Below are 25675 nucleotides of genomic sequence, written 5' to 3'. Positions count from 1 at the left end.
CCCTTGAAGAGCATGCAGATTGCTGTGGCTAGACAGCTGGTCAGGGCAGCTTTCAGGAGCAAATGACCCCCCAAACTACAGCAATTACACTGGCTATTGATCCTCTCCTGAGCCCAGTTCAAGGTGTTGGTTTTGTCCTTTAAGTTCCTATATTTGGTGAGACCAGAATAATCGCTTTAGAGTATGAATAATAAATGAGAGCACCATGTGGGTGTGTAATTTGTTTGCTGCAGGTATGGCTCCAAAAGTCCCCCTTATTAGACTCAGACTATTACTATTATTGTGGTGGTTGTTTGTTTGCTACTCTTATTACATTTTTATGCCAACTTTTCACCCAAAGTTCCTAAGGCAGCACACATAAAACCAGCAAATGCTGGCAGGGGCTCATGGGAATCGTAGTCCATGGAGGGCCGCAGTTTGACTACCCCTGATCTAATGTAATAAAATGTGTTGTGTACTTCTGACAACATGCTGAAGGTTCCAAAGCTCCCTATTGGTGGAATCTCCCCCCCCCCCCCTCAGAGCCAATTGCTGCTCTTTCTCAGGATTCCGCACCCTCCCCACTTCCTTCAGGCCTGCTGTGAAGGGAGCCTCTGACGAGGCAAGGGAGGCGTTTCCATTTTCCTTTTGAGGGGGATAAGCTTTCTCCTTCTTTCTAGCAGCTGGCTGACAGGGAGGCCACAGAAAAGCCCCTTCTCTCTTAAAATACTGCTGTGGCCAGCCTTACTGCTAGAGGGAAGACACAGCCAAGCCATGTGTCTCTCTTCTCCACCACTCACTGAACATTTAAGGCTTACTGCCCAGGGTTGCTGTGCAGATGAAACTGAATGGTGCTGCCGGGATATTTTTACCTACTGTTTCATCTGCACAACAACCCTGTGAAGTAGGCCTTAAGTGTTTCATCTTCACAACAACCTGTGTGGGAGGCCTGAAATGATTCTTCTGCACAACAACCCTGTTCACCCTCCAAAGCAACCATTTTTTGCGTGAGGAGCTAATTTGTATAGTCTGGTGATGAGCTATAACTCCAGGAGCTATCCAGGCTCCACCTGGAGGTTGGCTACCCCTGGGTTTGAAATATTGCTTGAGATTTGGAAATGGTACAGTGCCTCAGAGTTCATCTTAACAAGCACTCTTACAGCAACGGGCTTTATTGCTAGTATATATATACTATTCAAGAAAATTCAATAAAACATATAAGCAATACCAGAACCTAGGAGGAGAGCTGATTATTAATGGGGGTACTCCAGACAAAATGAAAAAGTCTTCATCTAGCAGCAGAAGACCCCAATAGAGGGATACAAGGTGAATCTCATTCACAAAATATGAATTTGCCTGGTTTGTGATGATCAGAGTTATTTTGAATTGCCTAAGCCACAAGCTTTCGGCCGCTGCGGACCGCTGCGGTGGAGTGGGGTGAGAGGGCCGCGAGCTAATCGGCCGCTTTGGCTACTTCGGCCGCTTTGCTCGCGGCCTGGCAAGCTTCTCGATTCGGGGGGGGAGGGAAGAACGAGCCGCGGCCCGGTACCAAGGCCTTCACGGCCCAACACCGGGCCGCAGCCCGCGGGTTGGGGACCACTGGCCTAAGGGAAGATGGTTTTCTTTGACTCAAAATGCAAGTGAAGTTGTGCACCGGTGGCTTTCCTGGTGCACATGCAAAACCAGTTGAATGGAAATGAACGCTTCCTTGGAGATGTAAGCATGGGAACCTAAACGAAAAGTATTTGCACTGCTTTTAATTTACATTTTTGTGTGTGTGTGTCCAAGTCCTGTATTTTAAACACAGCTGAGATGGAGTTTGCAAAACCTCCGTGATGGGAAGGGGGATTTATTTATTCAGGGAGCTGTGCCATCCTGGGTGGTGGCTGGCAAACCACCTCTGTGCCTCTCTTGCCTGGAAACCCCTCTGGCGTTAGTGGCCACTGGATGGAATCTTCCAGCCCCTGGGGGTTCAGGTGGGCTGACCGCATTGGTCTGAAGCAGAGCAACACAGTTTGAGTCCAAGTGACAACTTCAAGTTTAATTCTGGGGATACTCTTCCATGTGCATGCACACTTCTTCAGATGTTATATCCAGAAGTAAACGTTGTTGGTCAACTCAGTTGATGCTGCTCAGCTGAGCCTTTGTGCTACCACCAGGGGGGATTGTCCAGCTACAATTGCAAAAGCCATTCCTGAGTTTTCTAAGGGCGGACTGGGATTCCCGTAGGTGGAAACCAGGAGTAGTCAAACTGCGGCCCTCCAGATGTCCATGGACTACAATTCCCAGGAGCCCCCTGCCAGCGCATGCTGGCAGGGGGCTCCTGGGAATTGTAGTCCATGGACATCTGGAGGGCCGCAGTTTGACTACCCCTGGTGGAAACCAATATAATCATGAAGGTGGTAACTTTTCTCAAGTGACTTCCTTGATAACTGTTATTAAATTAGGCTGTGCTGTGAGTTTTAGTTCTGGGGGGAATGCATGGTTAGATTAAATAATGACGTATCTCTTGACTGGTGAGTTTAAGGCTCCAGGGGAATAGAATGCAGTTACGGGCAGAGCTTGCATGCCTTGCCCTTAAGTGTCTCCAAGAGATCAACAAAAACGGTCAAGTACCATCACTGCCATTTGAAGAGGAGAGTATTCAGTAGCAATAAGGATAACTTACTCACCCAAGACATGTGTCTGGCAGTAGACATTCTTTCTTTGGACTTTCCAGTTCATCATGTAATAAGCCCACCTTTTGGATTTTTATGTACAAGTTATTATTGTTCCCTCTCACCATTCTGCCAAGTAACTCAGGGCAGGATACTGGAGATTCCTTGTTTCTTTCATCCAGATAATTGCAAATGTCTTTTGAGGAACATGCATCTCTCCTAAACTCAGTTTCCTCCCCTCCTTGGTGCTCCTGCTCGGGATAAGGCACTAATCAGATTTAAAGTGAGCCATATGAATAGAATCAGACTGAATCAGACCTCTGGTGCATCCAAATCAGAATTGTCTGCTCAGACTGGCAGCCCCTCTTCAGCAAGACGTCTTTCACATCATCTCCTAGCTGGTCCTTTTTAACTGGAGATGCCAGGGACTGAACCTGGGAGGGACTGCTGAGGCCATGCAGATGCTCTGCCACTGAGCCATGGCCCCTCCCCTATTCATTCCCCCTGGCCTTGAACCTCAGTTGTCATTTGACTGTTGTATCATCTCACTAGACTGGTCATGTTCAGGGCTGCACAAGCTTCAAAGGTCAGTACTGCAGTGTGGGTAAGTGGCATTTCTTCCCCAGCCTACGCCATGGGCCACACTTATAACGCCACTTACATAAATTTGCCAGCATGTACTCATCCATAGTTATGGGAAGCACAAAGTGGGCAATGGTACAGCTCATACTACCACACATCTTTACCTAACTGTCCAGTATTTAAGGCAGTCTGTTCTTGAGCAAATGGTCATCCTCTTGCCAATCCCACAGAATGAGCTCTCATTCTGCCTTAAAATCTAAACCTCAGAGACATTTGCCAGTTTTCTCACCCATGGTTATTTGCCTCCCTAACGTGAGCCAGTCTTCCTTTGAATAAACCTGCAGAGCAGATTTGAGCCCATCCGTGGAGCGGGACTTGCATACATCTGTCTTTCATTTAGAGACCAACATCGTTGGTGGCCATGAGAAAGGCCCTACCGGAATCAAGGCAGGAAATGGAATTTGTTACTGCTTCCCAGACGAAAACTGTTACTGTGAGAAAGACGATATCAAAGGTGAGTCTGAAGATGATTTGATTCAGTTTTTGCAAGTGCAGTACTGAAGGCACCAGCGCTTTTAAAGTATTCTTATCTTGGGTTGATAAAAGCTTTTATGTTGGATTTTGGATATAAAAGAGATGGCTGGAAGTACTCATAATGTCATGACGTGAATGAGTTTCTCTCTCCCCATTGTATCTGAAGAAGTGAGCTCTGTTTTCACAAAAACTCGTTGTGGGATAGTTAGTCTTTAAGGAGCACTGGGTGCGAGTGTTGTTTTGGAAGTGCTCAGTCACAAATGCAAGGATAGAGTTCACCCCCCAGGATGGCTGAGAGTCACGGCAGACTTTTCTTTCAGGCAACAAGAAGGAAAGGTCGGTGCCTTTAGTTTTCACTTCGTTTTGAGTCACTTTTTACGCTGATATTTTTCTGTTCCTCCTGTGTGATGTTTCTGTCAGTTTTCTTTGCCCTGCTTACTCCCACCCATTGGGCAACCCTGGTATTCCATGAAGGACCTCCCACCCAAATACTAGCCACGGCCAGCCCAGCTGAGCTTCTGAGACTGAGCTAGCCTCGGGTATCCAGGTCAGGGCAGAGGAGCAGGGGTGGTTTGCCATTGCCTGCCTCTGCATAGCGACTCTGGATTTCCTATCCATTTGCTCACAAGGGCCAATCTGGGAGATTATTAACCCGTCCCTGGTTTCAGGGACCCTTCCAACTGCCGCCCAGTTTTGCATCTGCCATTTCTGGGTAACATAGCTGAACGTGCAGTCACGGGACAGCTACGGTGTTTCCTGGAGAAAACATTGGCTCTTGGCCTACTCCAGCCTGGCTTCTGACCTGGATGTGGGATGGAGTTGGCTCTTGCTGCTCTCACAGATGGTCACTGGATCTAAGCAGGTTGGCCCTGCTGCTCCTGCTAAACTTGTCAGCCGCATTCCCCAGTCTTGGCCGTGTGCTGAAACCCAATGCCAAGCTGACATGAGGGTTCAAGGCCTTTCCCATCAGGCGTCCCTCATCCCGACATGCTGTGGTGCCCAGCAGGATCAATCCCCTGCCATTATTTTAAAAGTTTTTAAAGTCTGTACAATGGCAGCGTGTGCCCATGGCAGACTTTTCAATTCTTCACAAATCGTATGCAACTCAGTACCTTGACATACGAGACATGGATTTCCCTAGCAATGTTACACAAACACACACACACACACACAAATGCAGATCTGTTTTATCATTAAATACGTGCATAAGGAATCCTGAGTCGGGTTGCCAGAACCCCAGTGGAGGCGGGGGTCCCCTGTGCCAGGCCCCACCTTCCCACCACCAATCAGCCGGGGTTTTACCCTGAAAAACAGGAGTGTTTACATCACTGCCCACATGACCTGGAAATGATGTTATCACGTCTGGGATGGGATGTTGGGGTGACACTCTGGTATTTGGGCAAAAACTCTGTGGTAGAAGCCAAATTTACCACAGAGTTTTTGCCCAAATATCAGAGTGCCTGATGACATCACTTCCTAGTCATATGGGCAGTGTTGTAGACTAGCAATCCCCAACCTGTGGGCCGCAGACCACATGTGGTCCTTCGACTAATTGGAGGTGGGCCCCGAAGGACGCCTTCTCCCCCCCCCCCCCCTCGGCCCTTTATTTCATCCTCCCCAGCCCTTTACAACACACTTCATTGTTGTGGCATGTCTGTATCTTATTTTGAAGGGATGTTTAAACATTCCCATAGCGATCAGAGAGCGTTACGGCAGTGGCTGAGAGTAGAGGACTAAACTACCCCCCCCCCACCGTGCTTCAGTAAAAGGCATTGAGTGGTCCCCGGTGATAAAAAGGTTGGGGACCACTGTTGTAGACACATCAGTGCTGCTCTCAGTAAGTCTCACCTTCAGTTGTCAGGAGGGACCAGGCAACTCTAATCCTGAAGCATTTTAACTCACGCCCTCCCAATAATGTCCGTGTTTTTCAATTTCTTTTGAGGTCCACAAGAGTGAGTTCTTTGCTGTTAGTCTTTGTCTCCACAGGGATGTTGTAAATGTGAATATGAAGGGACATAGATAGAAGGTAAGAAATTAAACTCTGTGGCCTCATGAAATCCCCTCTTTGTCAACAGAACCATTGTGTGACGACATGTGCAAAACCGTGATCGCAGGGGGGGTCCTGCTCTCCTTCATTATTTCAGTGCTCCTTTCTTCCTACTTCATCCATCGTTACCACAAAAATTCTCCAAAGCCCCCTATTGCCTCAGCAGAGATGACCTTCCGACGCCCAGCCCAGTCCTATCCCATAAGCTACTCTTCAACTAACGTCCGGCGACCGTCAATGGACTCTGAGAACCAAGGGTCGGTAGACGCCTTTAAAATACCTGTAAGTAAACAACATTTCCTTGCCCCTTATGATGTCTTAACACAGAAGGGATCTTATCTGTGCTTTAGTTGACTGTCTTGTTCCACATTATAATCATACTAGGGACCAAGCCTGTTGCATTCAGGAATACAACGGGTGCTAGAATGGGGATGGAGTAGGGTGGAAGAACTCTGCGGAAGAACTCCCTCCCCCCAAGATCTGGAAAGACTGGAGGCTGGAGACTTCCTGGCAGGGGGCAGCTCTCATGCAGCAGGGATCTGCAGCCTCCAAGCCTTGGAGGGAAGTGGAAGGAGGAGGGGGTGGTCAGGGGTGTGGGGAACGGAAGGCAGCATGGAGGAGGCCAGCGCCATGCCGCTGTCACTGCCACCGTCACTCCTCTGACACTGGCCTATTCTGTGCCACCTTGGTAAGCTCCAAGGCGGCGAGGAGGAGGCCAGCACCATGCCAAATGGATGCCTTCAGGATGGACATACTTACAGCCAGAACTTCATCCGAAGCAAAATGTCAAGTACATTTGGGTGTCAGGTACTTGTTTCTTTTGGTAAAGTAAATGTAGGAGGAAGGTGGCATGGTATAGCCCGATCACCTCAGATATCAAAAGCTAAGCAGATTATGTCTGGAACCCCTCCGCTCCAGCTGTCTTATATGGAGGCAGTAATCCAGGGTGGACCAGGTCCAGCAGGGAAAATCTTCCCCCATGAGGACCTGGGAAACAGTGAGGCTAACTGCCTTATCACAAGGAACCAGTGCTGGCCCAGAGTGGCTGCCACCATGTTGAATAGGTCAAAGTCTCACTCTCTCTCTGACCTCCCAACTCCCCCTCTAAATGCCCTTGGAATTCTGTCCCTTTACACCCTCCCAAGCCCCTCCCCTTCTCCTTCAGGAGCACCCCTCCCACTAGGGATTTCCAGATCCTGCATCATAATATATCTGAAGAAGTGAGCAGTGACTCTCGAAATCTCATCCCCACAAATGTTGTCAGTTTTTCCAGGGCTTCTGGACTCCTAAGCCTTTCCCGGGAAACCGATCTCTGTCAGCTGGAGATTAGTTTTAACACCAGGACAACCCCAGATGATGCCAGGAGGGTAGTAACCCTGCTTGGGAGCCGTAGGCAAGTCATTCCCTCTCTTTCAGGCTCCCTGCTGTAACAGGAGGCAATAGTTGCCCTTCTGCTAATAGCGCAACAAACACATTCTTGAGCTGTGTGTGCGATAAGTCTTGCTCAATTTCCTTCCTTGGGGGAAGAAAGGGCGAACATTCCTCTGCCTTTTGAGACTTCTGGAAACAGTCACTGTGTGTTGTCTGTCTGAAGATTAGAGCCGTATGAGGAGAACGTTTTCCGTTCAGTTCCTGTGGCTGTGCTGTCTAATACAATCGCTTGTTTGTAAAGTTATACGTCCTTCAGTACGGAAACATAAACGATCACTTGTTGTGCTGGAAGGAACAATTCACTTGCAGTTAACCATTTCTCCGGAAAGCGTGTAACTAATTATTGGAATGTTTCCTAGCAACCCCATTACTCGGGTGTTCCTGTTGCAGCTCTATGAACTGTACCAGCACAACAATAGGAAGGTCATTGGCGTGCCTGAGGAATTGGCATTGTTTCATCTTCATTGAAATAGCCTTCCTCAAAATGTATATGAACCATCACTTGGTACCTTTAACATATGACTGGAAGTCTTTGTCGGATGTTACTTTTATCCTTTTCCTAATCCTCGAGAGCCAGCTTGGTATAGGGGCTAAGAGCAGTGGAATCTGGAGAACTGGGTTTGATTCCCCACTCCTCCTCCACATGCAGCCAGCTGGGTGACCTTGGGCCAGTCACGGTTCTCTCAGAGCTCTCTTGGCCTCACCTCCCTCACAGGGAGTCTGCTGTTAGGAGAAGAAGGGGAGGCGATTGTAAACCGCTTTGGCACACCTTTGATACTGAAAAGCAGGATCAGAAAAAAGCAATGTTTCTTTAAAAAAAATAATATTTAAAATTATAAATCAAACCTTCAAATAGAGAAAAACAAGATTCAAGAATGGTGGTGAACATACAGATAACCTTTTGTGAAAGGCTTCCAAATATCTAATATTAAGATGTTTTGGAGCCTATTAATTCATAGGGTCACCATCAGTAAGAAGCACACACACCAATCTATTCATACACAATTGTCATCTATATACAATACATTCAAATCTTGATACAGTCGTGAAGTCCTCAGTCAGGTAGATGACTGGAGGTGGGCACTTCTCTTTCTAGTGTAGGCATGTCTCTTGCCCTGGAATTTCCTTTGTCACAGGTGACCACACATTTTTGCCCAAAGTAGCCATGTGGCTTTTCTCACCCTTTTGCCACCCTTCCCCTGCCAGACTGGGAGTGTCATGGGCATTGCTGCCGTTGTTTGAGGCTCCTGGAAGAGGCTGTGAGGAGTGGAGAACCGTGGGGCCTCCCATTGGCCCCAGAGAAGTTGCCCAGTTTGAAAACCATGTGGAAGGGCCTGAGTATGTAAGATGGATCCAGCCACATTCCAAGGAGATTTTTGCCAACTTTTCCAACAGAAAAGCCACCGAGGTTGGAGTAAACTGGAGGAAGGCTTCATCGTTTGTTAACTGGAGTGGGAGTGACAGACCTCCCCAGGATCTGTCGGCAAGACATATGATGGGACTTCCATTCTGGGGACGTACTTCCCAGGCATTTGGGGGCCCATTTGGTCTCAGGACCACTGTGCGCAGGGAGATGGGGCTGAAGCCCTCCCCCACCTGAAATGGCCCCAGGGAGCATCTGTTGGCACCACAAGGGAATCTGACATGTACAGCCGGAAGGGTGTGGTGGTTAGTGTCAGACAGGGATCTTAGAAACCTGGGTTCCTAACCCTGCTTTGTCATGGGAACTTGCCTGGTGGCCTTGGGCCAGTCATTGGCACCCTCAGCCTAACCAACCTGATAAGAAAACAAAATCAGAGTCCAGGGGCACCTTTAAGACCAACAAAGATTTATTCAGGGCATGAGTTTGCACTTGAAAGCTCACACCCTGAATAAAGCTTTGTTAGTCTTAAAGGTGCCCCTGGACTCTGATTTTGTTTTGTTGTGCTGCTTCAGACCAACTTGGCTACCCACTTGAAACAACCTGATAAGAGTTAATATGGAGATTTATGCAAGACACCTTGGATCCCCTTAAGGGTGACAGATGGGGTGCAGATGAACTAGACGGACAGATTCATGAGTCACTGAGGGACCCCATGCCACTTGGCCTGATAGTGTGAGCAGCAGCTCTGCAGAGAACCATCTGGGAAACGGCCCTGGGACAGGCAGGGGCCCTGATCCTAAACAGACACCCCTTGCAGCCAGGAATGGAGTTTCCAGCTTGGAACTCCTCGTGCGCATTTGGTCAGCAGGTCCCTGGGAGATACGAGGAGGATGCCTTGCATCATTTGACCCTGATTGTTGGTCTCTGGCAAGAGAGAGTGCTGATGTGGCTAAAGGCAGCGCTCCAGTGAAATGCAGATGGCCGTCTAACAAGTGACCAACTGGCTTCCCCCCTGCTCAGGAAATAACCGCTTAGCCATGGAATTTCTGATCAGGCTTGGGGGCAAAGCAGTTGGCAGCCGCAGTCCCGCCACTGGAAAATGGGAACTAGCATTTGACAGCAGTGGAAGACTATTTGAATAGGATTGCCAATCTCCAGGTGGTGGCTGGAGATCTGATATTACAGGTGGCCTCCAGTTTACAGAACTCAGAGCATGGAGAAAATGGCTGCTTTGGAGGGTGGGATCTGTGCCATTAGGCTAAAGAAAGATTAACTAGAGCAGGGGTAGTCAAACTGCGGCCCTCCAGATGTCCATGGACTACAATTCCCAGGAGCCCCTGCCAGCATTTGCTGGCAGGGGCTCCTGGGAATTGTAGTCCATGGACATCTGGAGGGCCGCAGTTTGACTACCTCTGAACTAGAGAATTCAGTGTGATCCAAGTCATCTGTGTTTTGGTCGGATTTTTTTAGACCTGGCACCCATACACAGACATCTCGGAGAGCCCTCGTCAGTGAAGCAGTGTGAACTCCTACGATATATTTGAATCTGGGGGGCTGACACATTCACAGAAATGTCTGTGTCGTACGCTTCTATTTCTGCTTATATAGCTGTCTCGGATCCGTGACTATCAGGGTTGATAGCCTTCCGAAACAGAAAGACAGTTGTCTGTGATGGATAGATGAGTTCTCAAAAACAAAAACAACTTTCCCCAAGTTTAAAATGGGATTAAAATATTTTTTGCTTTGCTTTGGCAATGAATATTTTATCTTTTTTCCTGGCATCCCTGATGCTTGGGGTGGGGGAGGAACACCTGGCCAACCATAGCCGCTGCCTACAATTAAAGAAATCCATTTCAATAATCTTACAAAGTTTCTATCACGGATTGTAAAGACAGATTGTCTGCGGAGTTACTATAAACTGTGAGTCCTCATGCCTAAAAGACACCATTGTGATTGGCAGGAAGTATAAAGCCTCTGGGTTGGCCAGAGCTGGTTGAAATATTAGCTGACCAGCTTTCAGCTTTTGCCAGGTTAGTACACCGTCTCCCTGGCCTAAATTCTGGCCTAGCCTCACACAGCTCCAGCCTCATCCTGAACTTTAAGATAACATATGTGAGCTGTGAACATGTGTCATAAGAAAAGCTTTTCTGCATTATATTCACTCACCTGACTGAAATTCAAAGTTCCATACTGAGAATGTGTTTGCAAAGCAAGGGAGGGTTCTCCCTCCCCTTGGCTTGTTTCAACGTTTGGTTTTTTCCAGAATTCAAGCATTTGGCAAAGTCTGCAGTCCTGGCAGGCACTTGTCCAGCTCGTGAATTATGTATTCCAGTGGTATTCACTTAGCTCATGTGTTTATGAATTCCAGGTTTCCGCACAAGATTGTATAGCAGTTTGCACCTAATATCTCCCTGCAGTTGCCTAATGGAAAATTCCAATATTTGTCGTGTTCAAATTTCCAGAGACCTCAAGCAGAGGAGGTCTCTACAGAGGGAGATCTGCCAGCTCAGAAATCTTGCAGATCCCAAGCTTACGAAAAGCACTGTGTAGATTTGGCAAGTCCTCTGAACTTGACCTGTGCACACAAGTGGGTGACTATATGGCAGATGAAGTTCAGTGTTGCTAAGGTGATGCACATTGGGACAGTAAAATCCTAACTTCAAGTATCGGCTAATGGGCCCTGAACGTGCTGAGGCTGAGATGGAAAAAGATCTTGTAGTGGATATTTCAGTGGGAGTGTCAACCCAGTCAAACTCTGTGTTAGGGATTATTAGGAAAGGGATGGGTCATAAAAGAGCCAGTCTTATAATAGCCCCGTATAGATCTATGGCATATTCTCATTTGAGGTACTGGACTATCTCAAAAAGAACTGGATAAAGTACAGAAGAGAGCCACCAAGATGCTGAGCGGGTTGGAACACGTTCTGTATAGGGAAAGGGTGAAGAGTCTGGGGCTTTTCTTTTGAGAAATGACTAAAGGGGAACATAAGGTTTGTAAAATGATGCATGAGAAGAACAAGAGTTGGTTCTTATATGCAGCTTTTTGCTACCCGAAGGAGTCTCAAAGCGGCTTACAGTCGCCTTCCCTTTCCTCTGGAGAGAGTTGGCAAAGAGAACTTGAAGGCCTCCAACAGAGCTGATGGGCAGGAGGTTCAGGACAAAAGAAAATACTGCTTTACACAGAGAGTGGCAGTCGATAAATCTAATAAATACATTTATAAATAAAATATGAAATTCGCTGCCAAAGGATGTAGTGATGGCCCAGAAATAAATAAATTTAGAAGGGGATTAGATAGATTCACGGTGTCTCAGGAGAACCTTCATGTTCCAAAGCAGTCATTCACTGAGTCCCAGTAACAGGAGGTATGATCAGAAGATCTTGGCCTCTCTGCCGTGTAGTTGGCTCTCCAGAGGAACTGGTTGGCCTGTTTGTGAGAACTTATGCTGGACTAGATGGACCACTGGTCTGATCCAGCAGGTCTCTTCTTCTTATGTCCACACATAATACCGCTCCCTCAGCAGATACTAATTATCTGTTCCCAAACATTTCCCTTCTTTTCTAATTAAGCTAATTACTATATACCTTGAACCTCTGTATCCCAAGTTCCCACTTCACAACACCCCTCTTATCTTCTAATTAAGATATAACTCCATTCTAACTCATATCTGACAAAGGGAGTTTTGAGTCTTGAATGTTTATACACCTTGATCTTCCTGTTTGCCCCAAAACAGACTGGCATTCACAGTGGAGGAAAGTGAAATGCACATTATTTCCTTAGATGTTTATATCCCACTTTTCTTTTCCAATGGACAACCAAAGGAACTTACAACAGTATTCTCCCCTCCTCCATTTTATTCTCACAACAACCACCCTGCGAGGTAGGTTAGACTGAGAGAGTTTGGCTAGCTTAGGGTCCTTCAGTGAACTTCCATGGCATTCAGATCCGGGGCTACTGGATCCTAATATGACATTTCGGCAACCACACCTATCAAATGTTGATGGACATCTGACTCACCCAATTGTACACCTCCATCTTCTCCACAGGAGGATCCCAAGTGGGAATTTCCTCGGAAGAACCTGGTGCTTGGCAAGACACTTGGAGAAGGGGAATTCGGGAAAGTCGTCAAAGCAACTGCATTCAGACTAAAAGGGAAAGCTGGCTACACCACAGTGGCTGTGAAAATGCTCAAAGGTAATGTTCCCCTGTTGCATGGAAAGATCTGCAGATGATTGGATAACTTCTGCAGACATATTTCAGGAGTGTGTGCGTTGGGCGGGGGGTCAAGTTTGAAAGCAAAAGGCTGTCCAAGAGCAATCCGTCTCTCCCCCTCACATATACACATTATATTTGGGTGTCTAGATGGGTTTTATATATCTGTGACATTTTGCTGTGCCAAGGAGTCCGGTCACTTTCACAAGGACACGAGGGGGGCATGACCTGCTACGGCCCATTCCGCTCCCTGAAATTTTCAAAGGCCTCGCAAAGAGGTTTTCAGAAAACTTGGTTTTCCCCATCAGTCCATTAAAATTGAGCTACATAATGCTCAAGAGAGCCCTGCATCAAATTCTCCATCCTCCAGAATCCTCCAGTCCACCCCTTCTTGGTCTGTGTACCAGAGCCAGATCTCCAGCTTTTGTTGTTTCCTAGTGTTTTGGGCTTGTTGCTATTAACATAGCAAAAACAGAGGACTGGCTTGGAAGGGGGACTGGGCCAACCTCCCCGCCCACCCATGCCCATGACTCCCTTTCCCATGGCTCTTCCCAGGTGCTCTTGCATGAAAGATCTCTTGGCTGAGGAAGAGGAGACGATAGCACCAGATTGTACTAGAGCCCTCTTCCCAGTTGTAATGCAGCTGCACTCTTGTATGCCCAAAGAAGGGAGGGCAGGAGGATGAAGGAACTTGTTTGGAGGCAAAGCAGGGGGAATACAAGCACAGGAACCCGGAAGGCTAAGAAGGAGGAATAAAACATGTGAGAAAGAAGAGTCCCCACCCTAAGTTCCCCGTCTGGTGACAATTCGGAGCCATTTTACTAGTATTCTGTTCTGACCTCCTATGGCTGTTGCTCCCCTTCCAAGTAGGGAGCTGACCAGAAGTATACAGCAGTGATGTAAGACACAGAAGGCAACCAGTGGCTGACAAGACTAGCGCATGCGCGTTATATGGATTGGAAAGAAGTTTCTGGAAGGCCCAGCAAAGGGGAGGAAATAATTTCAAGTTAGAAATTTGCAGGGCTACAGAGAAGCCAAAGGTCGCCTAGCCAAGCTGTCTGTACTGGGCAGAGTCCTCTAAACCCTGAGCCTTCTTCAAAAATTAGTTTGTATAATAACCCAACTTGTACTGTGGCCAGTTATGCCCAATGATCATTCCCCTGTACCTTCACATGGCCACCTCTGGCCCGTCCTCGAGGTCAGTCTGTGGGGTTTGTTTGAATATGTGACAGTGTTTTTCTCATGTGAGAAAGTATTTGAAGAAATATTCTCCCTCTTGGGGGGAAAGGATAATCTTTTGGGGAAAGGATAATAAATAATGATAAATAGTGATGATAATAATCAGAGAGGGCTTTCAGTTAGGCCACTTCAGGGCTGCTAGTTGAGTTCCTTCTGTTTGTTCTCTTCCTCCTGCCCAATTAGCCCATCCTCCCTTCCCAGCGGCCTGCTCCAAGCTGCCAGATGACTCACCTGCGAGGCGGCCGTCCTTGGCCTGCACCCCCCCCCCCCCCCCGGTCAGGCTTTGTACCTTCCTCTGCAGTAGGATGCTATGGCAGAAGCTTCAGGGGTTGTTACGGCAACCAACAGCCAACCGGGCGTGCCCCAGGAGGAATCTAGTGGGGCCAAGGAGTGGGAGGATCCATTGCCAGAAATCTGAAGAGTGGCGTGCCCTGTGTAACTGCCTACCCTAGCTGATAGTCCTCTTTTCTTATCTCTTATGAAAAAATTAAAAAATGCATGTTAGGACCTATGCAGCTGCCTTCTTGAGAGCCAGCTTGGCCTAGTGGCTAAGAGTAGCAGCCTCTCATCCGGAGAACAGGGTTTATTTATTTGTATTTTGTTCCCCCAAATGGAGCCAGCTGGGTGACTTTGGGCCACTCACAGTTCTCTCAGAGCTCTCTCAGGCTCATTTAACTCACAGGGCATCTGTGGTGGGGAGAGGAAGGGGAGGTGATTGTAATCCGATTGTAAGCCGCTCAGAGGCTCCTTCAAATAGCAGGTTTCAAAAAAATTGTTCTGCTGCTGCTGATTCAGACCATTGGTCCATCAAAGACAATACTGGCTACTCAAACTGCAACAGCTCTCCAGTGTCTCTGGCAGAGGTCAGTCACTGCCTGGTCTCTTAACTGGAGATGCCAGGGACAGAACCAGGGACTTGCCAAGCAAATGCTGTATCACTCGACTACGGCCCCTTCCCAGTCAGGTATGAGACCACTTAATATAGATCTTCCAATATAGATCTTGAAAATATACACCCAAGTATGTTCCTCAAAAAGGAAGCTGCCAGGTATGGAGTGAAACATGTTTTCTTGATCTTCTCTCCATGAGGAGGCCTGGCCCTCTGGCTCAAGCCATGTGGACAGGAGGATGCCAGTACCTAGTGGAAATCTGCCTTCATCACTCTTAGAAACACACATTGTTGTTTACTAGCCAGTTTGGCAAGACAACATTGGGTGAATTCAGTTCTTTTTTCCAGAATTTGTCTAAACGCTTTTGCTCCTTTGACCTCTCCTGCTTCAGCCATCATCTTGGGCACAGCACTGATAAAGCTGTTCTGACAGAGCAGGAATCTCAGGGCTCTCTCAGCCTCACCCACCTCACAGGGTGTCTGTTGTGGGGAGAGGAAAGGGGAGGTGACTGTAAGCGGATTAGAGACTCCATCGGGTAGAGAAAGGTGGCATATAAGAACCAACTCTTCTTCTTCTTCAGTAATATCAGGGCTCTCTCTTAGCCTCACCTCCCTCACAGGGTGTCTGTTGTGGGGAGAGGAAAGGGGAGGCGACTGTAAGCTGCTTTGAGACTCCTTTGGGTAGAGAAAAGCGTCATATAAGAACCAATTCTTCTTCTTCTTCTTCAGTAATATCAGGGCTCTCTCTTAGCCTCACCTCCCTCACAGGGGATCTGTTGCGGGGAGAAGAAAGGGAAGGTGAATATAAGCCGCTTTGAAACTCCTTCGGGTCGAGAAAAGCATCATATAAGAACCAACTCTTCTTCTTCTTCTTCTTCAGTAATATCAGGGCTCTCTCTTAGCCTCCCCTCCCTCACAGGGTGTCTCTTGTAGGGAGAGGAAAGGGGAGGCAACTGTAAGCCGCTTTGAGACTCCTTCGGGTAGAGAAAAGCGGCATATAAGAACCAACTTCATTGCTTCGCTGGTCTGTGAGTTCTGCTCTGGAGTAAAGAGTGAGGAGTCACCCCTCAGGGAACCCCCGATGACCTCATGGGGCCTCTTTCTCTCAACAGCTATCAGGAACTGTTGCCTTCATTGCTGACCTCACAATGCGAAGGTTCTTTTGGCTGACTGGATAACACATTGTCAAGTTAGGGCAAGTAGATCGGCAAACAAAATGGACAGGACTTCTGTTTCTTTTCAGTAGAAATGAGGATTTCAGCAGGCAGACTGCGCCCATCTCAGTGGAACAGAAGTGTCCCCCTGGGGGGGTTGTTTTCAGAAAAGAACAGCAGGGTATAAATATTTAAAAGCTGTAAATAAACACCTGCAATAGTTGAACACCTGTGTTGCAATGAATAAAAATGACCGTGCTGTCTCATTATATGGGTAATCATCACATGACAAACATTCCTTGTGTCCCCCCCTCCCCCACCTGAACAGCATACTAATTTCCGGCAAGGAAGAATCAAAGACAGCCAAGTAACAAGAGGGTCCGTCTGTCTGAGGACATGGTAGTATTGTGTGTGTTATGGGCCATCAAGTTGCTTCTGACTTAAGGCCACCTAGCCCAGATCTCAGAAACTAAGCAGGGTCAGCCCTGGTTAGTACTGGGAACAGAGTCTACCAAGAAAATACAGGGTTGCCTGGGATACCCTACAGCAGGGTTTCGTGAAACCCTGGGGTTTCTTGGAGCCCCCCCCCCTCAGGGGTTTCGTGAGCTTGGCAAGGAAAACATCATTAAAAAAAATATTTAGTACTAATTTTCTTTAAAATCTCCTGGCTAGATGACCATATATGGACATGCTAATCTGCCTTCCCTCACAAAATGGCCAGTGATTGGCCTGAAGGGGGTCAGTCACTGGCCATTTTGCCTCAGCCATAGGCATCCTTGCTGGCCGAGGCTTGTTGCATGTGAAGCAACTGGATTTTATTTTATTAGCGATGCCATGCACACCGTAAAACAAGTGACTTCTTGGAGCATGGCAGGGGGGAGTGGCCTAATGACTTCGCAAAGCCTGAAGCATATTTCAGGGGTTTTGCAACAATTAAAAGGTTGAGAAACTCTGCCCTAGAGGGTAGCCATGAGATGGCTGCAGCCTGACAGCACTTCCCACTGCCACCCAAACCTCCCATCATTAACAGCCTTGCTCAGGTCTCGCCACCTGAAGGCTGTGGCTGCCTTGATGGAGTCAGCCCATGCCATGTTGGTTCTTCCTCTTTGCCGTCAACCTTTCCTGGGAGCCTCATGGGGGAACGAGGGTTTCCAGCCACCCACTGGTCCTGAGCCCCCACCCCCCCACACACACCGGATCTGGGGTCCCTCCCCTCACACTAATCAGCTGGCAGACAGGGGACACAGCAGCAGGAAACCTAGGCCAACACTTGTGTAACTGGCAGTGCAGTGACATCACTTCCTACCATGCACCAGACGTGATGTCATCACATCACTGATGACACAAGGATGCTCTGGTATTTCTAGCAAAAACGCAGAAATGACCTCTACCGTAGTTGTTGCCCAGTTAGCCACACATCCTCGCATCACTGGCGACATGGTGCATGCCAGATGCAACATCATCGCATTGACTGCAGTGCAAGCCAAGGCCAGGTTTTCCTGCCAGGAAGTCCTCAGCCCACCCACTGCTCTAGGGGAATCTGATGACCCTGAGAGAAACTTGATTAACTGTGTCTCCTTTCTGGCCCTCTTCTGCAGAAAATGCTTCTCAAAGTGAGCTGAGAGACCTGCTTTCAGAGTTCAATCTTTTGAAACAGGTCAACCATCCACATGTTATCAAACTGTACGGAGCCTGCAGCCAGGACGGTAAGTGCGGGGGTCTTTTGTAGTTGATGGTGGGATCAAAAAGATTCCAGTAAAAACTGTGTGCTGCAAGAGTAATACTAGCATATCTAGGCCATCAAAGGATCCACCCAGAGAAGAGGGCATGCATGTCTGCATGGTTTATTGTTTGGGTTTTGCTTCCCCCTCCCCCCAGCTATTTGGGGCAGGTAACTTTGTCATATCTTTGTATCAGGTAGAATGCAGTGCAGTGATCCCCATCCTCTTCAACCCTGAGAACACCTTTAGAATTCTGACACTGGGTGTTGGGTGCAAGCATGAAATGGCTGCCACAAGAGGTGGAACCAGCCACAAAATGTCTGCCTCAGGAGGTGGAGCCAAACACAAAATGGCTGTTGCGGGGGTAGACACCAAATCAAATCAATAAACTGTTCAATCAATAAACCATTGATAGTTGTGCTATACGCTGATCAAGTTTACCAAAACAAGGGTAATTCACCAGGACTGTCATGTAAGAAGATCACAGTCTGACGAAGAGTGCTTGCGCTCGGAAGCTCACGCCTTGAATAAATCTTTGTTGGTCTTAAAGGTGCTACTGGTCCCTGTTTTTATTGTGCTACTTCAGACCAACACGGCTACTCATTTGAATCTCACCAGGACTTGTTCTGTTGGGAATTAGCACACTCCTGTTAGGAAATTCCCTCATTAAACAGTTTATTATGCTTGCGGTGGATTCATTTGGTGTTTACTAGTTACCTTCCTGTCTACGCCATTTGTTGGCTGTTGCAGGGGTAGAGCCACATGCAGAAAGGAAGCTGAGCTGCAGAGGAGAATGGGGTGTTTTAAAAACCACACTGGGAGTTAAGAATGAGTGAGAAAGAAACCAACATTGTGGTAGCAGCTGCCAGGAAGACCATTACTCTCTGTGTAAATAAGTGTTTCCTTTTGTCTTGTCCTGAACCTACTGCCAATCACCTTCACTGGATGCCCTCGAGGTCTAATATTCTGGGGGAGGGAGATAAAAGTTTTCTTTGTCCACTCTCTCCACCCCATGCATGATTTGATAAACCTCTGTCATTTGCCCACCTTAGTTGTCTCTTTTCTGAACTGAAAAGCCAGACTCTCCAGCCTTTCCTCTTAGGGAAGATGCTCCACTTGGATGCTGCAGAAAGATGACACATTTGGCCAGGGCTACAGCGAGGAGGAGGAACTGACAGAAATCACCTTAGAGAAATGATCCCACCAACACAGCAAAATATTATACAGGGCAGTTTCCACTGATGCCCCCTTGCCACTCTGCTCCTGAGGGTCTTGTAGCCCCTGGGAGCAGGTTTCAGGAGATGCAGGAAGCTGTAGGGGGCAGGGAAGGAGATCTATTCCACAATCTTCTTCTGTTTGTGATTGCATAGGATCCACCCTGATCTCTCTTAAGTGGCGAGAGCTGTGTGAATTCCACGTTCTAGCACTGCGGAGATGATTCATGTGGCTGGCTGTGAGGAAGAGCTTCGCTAATGGACCAAAATGTCAAGACCCCTTTTGTGAAAGTGTACACTTGAAAGCTTTAAAAAGCCATACCTAATTAGCGTGCAGGAAGTATAAAGATGCTGTAAGAATTACCACAGGCTGCCAAATTATAATGCACTCATTTTAAACAGCCTCTCTCGGTTTTGGGCTTTTTTTTTTGTTGGAGGGGGGTGTTTTGTATAAACCAATTTGCATGAAGATCTGCATTAAATGTTCTATTAATTTTTTTTAATGTCACAGCTTTTTCATTTTGACTTTGGGAATAATGCTGCATCGCTCTGTTAATCAGCTTGTCACCCCAAGGCATGTTTCCAGAAATAAGCACATTTCCTCTCTTTGCTTGTGCGTGCCATTCTGTGAGGTCACTTCCCAGCCCGGATAATTTTCAGAATGCAAATTCCCTACCCTGCATCTCTGAAGTCTGTCCTTTTAGAAACATTGAACTAATTGTCCTTTAGGCGATCTCCCATGTAGGTGACGAAACAAAGTAAAGGGATATTAAACTTCAAAAAGCGTAACAAAAATGTGATTTCTCTGGTATTAGTTCAAAACGTAGGCATTGATAGGGTAGCCAACTCTGTTTGGAAAATGCCTGGAGATTTGGGGGTGGAGCCTGGGGTGGGGAGGGCCCTCAGCCAGAGAGCCCATGCTCCAACACAGCCATTTTCTCTAAGGGAACTGGCCTCTGTTATCAGGAAATGAATTCTAATAGCGGCAGATCTCCAGGTGCCACCTGGAGGTTGGCAATCCTATAAGTGGGGCAGTATCTATTAGGGATGTGCATCTCGGCTTGGTTTGGCCACCTTGGCAATCACCGCAGCCTGAGGCGGGACGTAGGAGGCCAGCGCCACGGTGCAGAAAGGAGGGGTCGCAGCTGCCAAGGTGGCCAAACCATGCCAAGGCGCACATCCCTAGTATCTATTCTGGGCACTTGGAAGAAATCTTTAAAATGAGATATTGGTCACAAACAAACATGCTGCATATCTCTATCTTAAAAAAAAGTTAAAATATCCCTTCAGGTTGTGAAGAAACTGTTGAAAAGATCTACCCTTGGTTTTTAGGTATCTCTGGTGGTAAATGCACAATTGTGTCATCCGATTCTTGACAAGAATGCTGCTTTAATCAACGAGGGATTAAAATGTGGAATTGGCTGCCAGAGGATGTAGTGATGGTCATAGGCATGTCCATCTTTAAAAGGGGATTAGACAGATTCGTAGAGGACAGGTCTATCAGTGGCTATTGGCTGGGATGACTAAGGGGAATTTCCACCTCCAGAGGCAGTCAAACTCTGAATCCCATGCCAGGAAGTCACGTCGGGGGAAGGCCTCGGTCTCTGTGCCCTCCAAGGATTCACCGCTGTGAATCAGGATGCTGAATTAGGTCTACCGCTAAGCAAGTTGAACCAACTCCGCTTATGAACTTTGTCTTTCTTTACCTCAGGGCCGTTATATTTGATAGTGGAATACGCCAAATACGGCTCCTTGCGTAGTTTCCTGAGGGAAAGCCGGAAAGTCGGGCCCAGTTACGTGGGCAGTGACTCCAACAGGAATTCCAGCTACCTGGATAATCCAGACGAGCGAGCCTTAACAATGGGGGATCTCATTTCTTTTGCCTGGCAGATATCGCGTGGAATGCAGTATCTGGCTGAAATGAAGGTATGGTGCCCTTCCCTCTGCTCCTTTTCAGGCCCTTCCGTGCCGGGTGGTGTGATGGTTCATACCTTTTCTCCTTTCTCTCCAAAGCTTGTACATCGAGATCTGGCAGCCAGAAATGTGTTGGTGGCCGAGGGGCGTAAGATGAAGATTTCTGATTTTGGTCTGTCACGTGACGTGTATGAGGAGGACTCCTATGTCAAGCGGAGCAAGGTAGAGCTCAGAATCACCCATGGCTGTCGTTGACTTTGGTGCTGGGGAAGTTTGACAGGTGCCTACAAAAACCACCAGCCTAGCAGGTTGCAGCTATTCTGAACCAAGGAACAGAGACCCAGACTTATTTTTAAAACACTGCCTGAGGTGTTAGAATTAAGTACTGTGCAGCCCTACTTAAAACTGAATTGTCTGCCTATAGACGTCTCCTCACCACAGAACTAAGCCTCAAAACTCACTAGCTGGATCCAAAAATGATGTTCCCAGAAGTGTCCCAGCACAAACTGGAAGCTTAAGAATGCAGGTTGCCCCAAGGAAAAGCTTGCCAGCATCCTCTGTGAGGAGTTGGAGTGGAAATGCACTAGGCAGAGACAGGACCAGTTCCAGGTTTGGGGGGGAAAGTGACCAGTGTGCCCCCCCCGGTGCTCTGATTCTCACCCACCCATGCATGATCCCCACCAGCCAGTGTACCCCTGCACTGCCTACTTGCAAGATCTCCCACCTTCATTCAAAGCTGCTCACATACCCTTTGCCCCGTGGCCTTAGATGTAACTGAGTACCACTGCTGTGGCAACCTGGAACACTAATACTCTGTGCACCACCCATATGCCCTTCTCTGGCAATGCTGTGCATCTGTCACATTCAAGGCCAAGCCTGGTATTTACTGAATGCGAGCGGCCAGAATTCACAAACACAACTGATAGTAAGCAAGGCCTGGTGCTTTTTTTTTTTACTGTACCCAGCAGTTGAGAGTGCACCGATGTGATCACAAGCAATGAAATGGGCACATCTTCCTCCAGGTTGTCAAAATGCTCTTGTCGGCTCCTGCACTCAACTGGTTCAGGAGATGCTGCCACCAAATGATATTCTGATCTCTGCTCTACCTCTTCCGGCCCCTGCCAGAACAAGCAACCCTCATTTCCAGACTCCTCTTCCTCTGGCTCTGCTTCTAATTCCAGCTGCTCAGGCAGTCATTCCACTGGCGTAGGACCTCTGGCTGGCTCACGGTGGCCTGGGAGAAAAAGCACTCTCAAGCAGACCTGGGAGAAAAAGCACTCCCAAGCAGACCTGGGAGAAAAAGCACTCCCAAGCAGACCTGGGAGAAAAAGCACTCCCAAGCAGAGCATGAGTGCAGGAATCAGAAGAGATGCGCAGCTAGGAAGACAACAGTAGCCACACTGCCAGAACCCGTGGGCCCTGGCTGCTGCCCCTCCTCAGGGTATGCTGTCGCCAGCCCCGGGCAGGGGAAGGCTAAGCAGCTCTCCCCGTGACCACCCATGGATACACATGAAAACCATCCTCTGCCAACGCAGCTTGTCATCCAAGAAGCCAGCCCATGGTTTACTCCATGTGCTTGCATGTGACAGTTTGGCTCCCTGAATTGGAAAATGGGTGGGCTCCCAGTTCAAAAGAGCTCATTCTTTAGAGGGTTGCAGAAAATTAACCAACCCCAACCCCAACCCCTCCCCCCCCCCCCCCCGCAAACATTCTGCCAGAGCACCAAGTCATCTTTATGGCTAGGATTGGTCTTCTTTCACAGTGTCAGTGAATGTTAGTAATGGCACTCAGCATTTTGTTTGCAAAGGAGCGCAGTCCCAATTTACTCAGAAAGCAGCTCTATGAAGAACGTGTCCTTAATTGTAAAGCTGCACCTGCCTGTACTGGCAAATGGGATCCAACCCCAAGTTTAAGACACACGTTATCGATATCTATTCCTGGTCTATGCTATAGCTACATTTTTATCGTTAAGATTAGCGTGGCAGAAGGGAAATGTCCGTGTCAAGGGCGACGTGAGAAGCTGTGCTAAAACTCCCCCGCAAGCAGTAATCGTCTTCCTTCTCCCTCCAGGGCCGGATACCTGTCAAGTGGATGGCCATAGAATCGCTTTTTGATCACATCTATACAACGCAAAGCGACGTGTAAGTCTGTGCGTTTTATTTGAAACCCAAGAGCTACCCAACTGATGCTTAGAGTTGTGCACAGTGGTGTCCGAATCAGCCTGGAATGGCCGATTCAAACGCCGTCACGCACAACCTTATTTCACAATGTGCGCTCTTCTGAGAACAATACAGTTACATGAGAGTAAATAATTTCCCATGGGAGGCAGGGAAAGGTGATGTCCTTACAGGCCAAGCCAATAACCTGGGGTCTCCACCCTCCTTGGACAGCCCACAGGACTACCCTGCAGCCACCAAACCAGCCCCACCAAAAAAGTTGCTGACAGGTTCTGAAACGTTGCTTCCATTATCTCCTCCTTCCCTCCAATTGTTTACATAAACAGTAGTGTCACACTCCTCTTCCATTTCTCTAACCTTGAGGAGGACTATCTCAGCTATAACATAAACTTTGCTTCTGTGAAAGAGCTTATCAAAAACTACATTCCAGAGAGGAACAGTCCAGAACTTGAACCAGAACTTGAACCAGACTTGAACCAGGACAGAATGTACAATTATAGCCAAACTCTAATAACTATATGATTAATCAGAAGGTTGCAATCATTTTATTTACCACCAGGCTATCAATCTGGTGGCAACTGCCATTAGTGTGTTGGTTTTATTCCCCCTCCCAAACCTCTTTCACATGGTATTTCAAAAAATGACACCTCTTGTCCCTGACACTTGGGCTTCTTCTCTCTCTACCTTCTTATGGCCCCACCTGCTACAGTGTCCATTTAGTGGCTTTACTTACCACTCTCTATCAGAATTCCATAGGTGCCCACATATTCTAAAAGCTTAAGGACCCTAGAAATCACAATGACAGTTTCTGCACCAGGAATTTGCCCAACTTTAGCGCTCGTCCGGTGGCGGGGTAAATTCCCGGTTCTGCTCGGTGTCGGGGCAGGGCCATCCCAGGCAGGGTGGCCTGAATCAGGCCCTCCATCGCCCCTTGACAAGGGAACATGGATATATAAATCCCCAGTCCCTTTTTTGCCCTGGACAGCAATGGGGCCTATGTTGGGTAAGGCTCATGTGGCAGGCTGTCCTGGCCCAGCTCCTCCCCCACCCTCGTCAAACTACAGCATCCTGTAAGGCAGTGGTCCCCAACCTGCGGGCCGCGGCCCGGCGCCGGGCCGCAAAGGCCATGGCGCCGGGGCCGCGGCTCCCTCTCCCCGCCCCCCCCGCAATAAAAAACTTCCCAGGCCGCAAGCTTGCGGCCCAGGAAGCTACTTACTGCGGGAGGGCGGGGAGAGGGAATCAGGGCCGGGCCGCGCCCGTGCAGGCCGCGCCCGCTCGGCCCGATCCGCGGGCGCGGCCCGCGGGTGCGGCCCGAACCGCAGGCATGGCCCGCGGGCGCGGCCGGGCGCAGCTCGCGGGCGCCGCCCGAAGCATGGGCGCGGCCCGAAGCATGGGTGTGGCCCGCGCGGGTGCGGTCCCTGCGGGCGCGACCCAATGCCCTGCCGGTCCCCAGCCTAATAAAGGTTGGGGACCACTGCTGTAAGGGACATAAAATGCCCTGGACAGCACCCAGCAGAGCCACCTGGGGCATTTTTTAATTTCTAAATATGCAGTATAACATGGGAATGTAATACCATGTTCTTAAAAATAAACACAAACCCAGGCCCACATTGCCCTGCAGTGCAGCAGAACCTCACTGCTCCCGGAGCACAAACCCGGGGGAGATGAGGTGCACTGGGCCAAACGCTCCCCTGTGAGGGAGCAGGAAGAGGTGGCCCAAGGCAAAGGCCCCAAGGCAAATGTGGGTTGGCGGCCCTGCGGAAAATGTCGATATGAGTCAGCTTCTTTGGTCCACCCGGCTTAACATTCTCTCCTCTGCTTTGCAGTGGCAGCCTAAGCAGAGAAGGCTCTTTGGCAGCTAGCTTAGATCTCTTAATGGGAGGAGATCTCTCGGTGAGCAAAGCATGGGTTCTGCCACCATGCTGTGGATCTTCCCTTTAGTACCTGTGAACGCCAGTTCCAGAGAGCCAGTGCAAGCTGGGGCTGTCTCACCACCTTGCTCCATTTATGCCACCCCCCTCGGGAGACTTGACAGACCACTCTTGGAAGCCCAAGACTGGGCTAGACCCATCTTCCTTCTCAAAGGGCCAGGAGATACTGACATGTTTATAGCTGATACGGGAGGTTTAAATTATAGTGGTGAACAGGACTGACAGCATGGACTTTCTGTTCTGGTGTCTTGCTTTTGTTGCTACCTGAAGCAGAAAAAAAAATGGTGAAAGGGGGATGTAATGGAAGAGGCCGGAGGCCGACAATGTTTCCTGGGATGGAGCATGCCCCTGCCCTAGGATAAGAGGTCCCTTTTCCAAGATGACCTTTCTCCGCAGAGCTTTGGGGATAGCTTCATCAGCTGTCCACTATCCCACTCTGTCTTCATCTCAGCCCTAACTGCATAGTTAACAACCAAGGAGCAAAGACTGCCCCTCCCCACGGTCTTGAAAGGTCGAGAAGGAATGTAGCACATACATTTTGCCGGATTTAACAGGAGCTTCCACCAGGTATTACGCTCACTGAGAGCACAGCTATAGCTTCCCAACTTTTTTTGTCTTTTTCTCTGGAATTTT

The 25675-nt window shown here is 48.4% G+C and overlaps 1 protein-coding gene across 3 annotated transcripts in view; it reads left to right on the top strand.

Moving 5' to 3' along the window:
- Positions 1-25675, top strand: part of RET (ret proto-oncogene) — a 162942-nt gene that overhangs the window by 113291 nt on the left and 23976 nt on the right. For all 3 annotated transcript variants that reach the window (XM_077350867.1, XM_077350866.1, XM_077350868.1), the window contains 7 exons: positions 3619-3732; positions 5828-6081; positions 12638-12785; positions 17684-17791; positions 20732-20946; positions 21034-21156; positions 23005-23075. In XM_077350867.1, coding sequence (XP_077206982.1) covers positions 3619-3732; positions 5828-6081; positions 12638-12785; positions 17684-17791; positions 20732-20946; positions 21034-21156; positions 23005-23075 — 1033 coding nt within the window. The remainder of the gene's footprint in view (positions 1-3618; positions 3733-5827; positions 6082-12637; positions 12786-17683; positions 17792-20731; positions 20947-21033; positions 21157-23004; positions 23076-25675) is intronic.

The sequence above is a fragment of the Paroedura picta genome, chromosome 8, assembly GCF_049243985.1.
Source record: "Paroedura picta isolate Pp20150507F chromosome 8, Ppicta_v3.0, whole genome shotgun sequence".
NCBI classification, from domain to species: domain Eukaryota; kingdom Metazoa; phylum Chordata; class Lepidosauria; order Squamata; family Gekkonidae; genus Paroedura; species Paroedura picta.
Note: the sequence above shows the minus strand (reverse complement) of the source record. Positions and strands in the feature narration are given on the sequence as shown.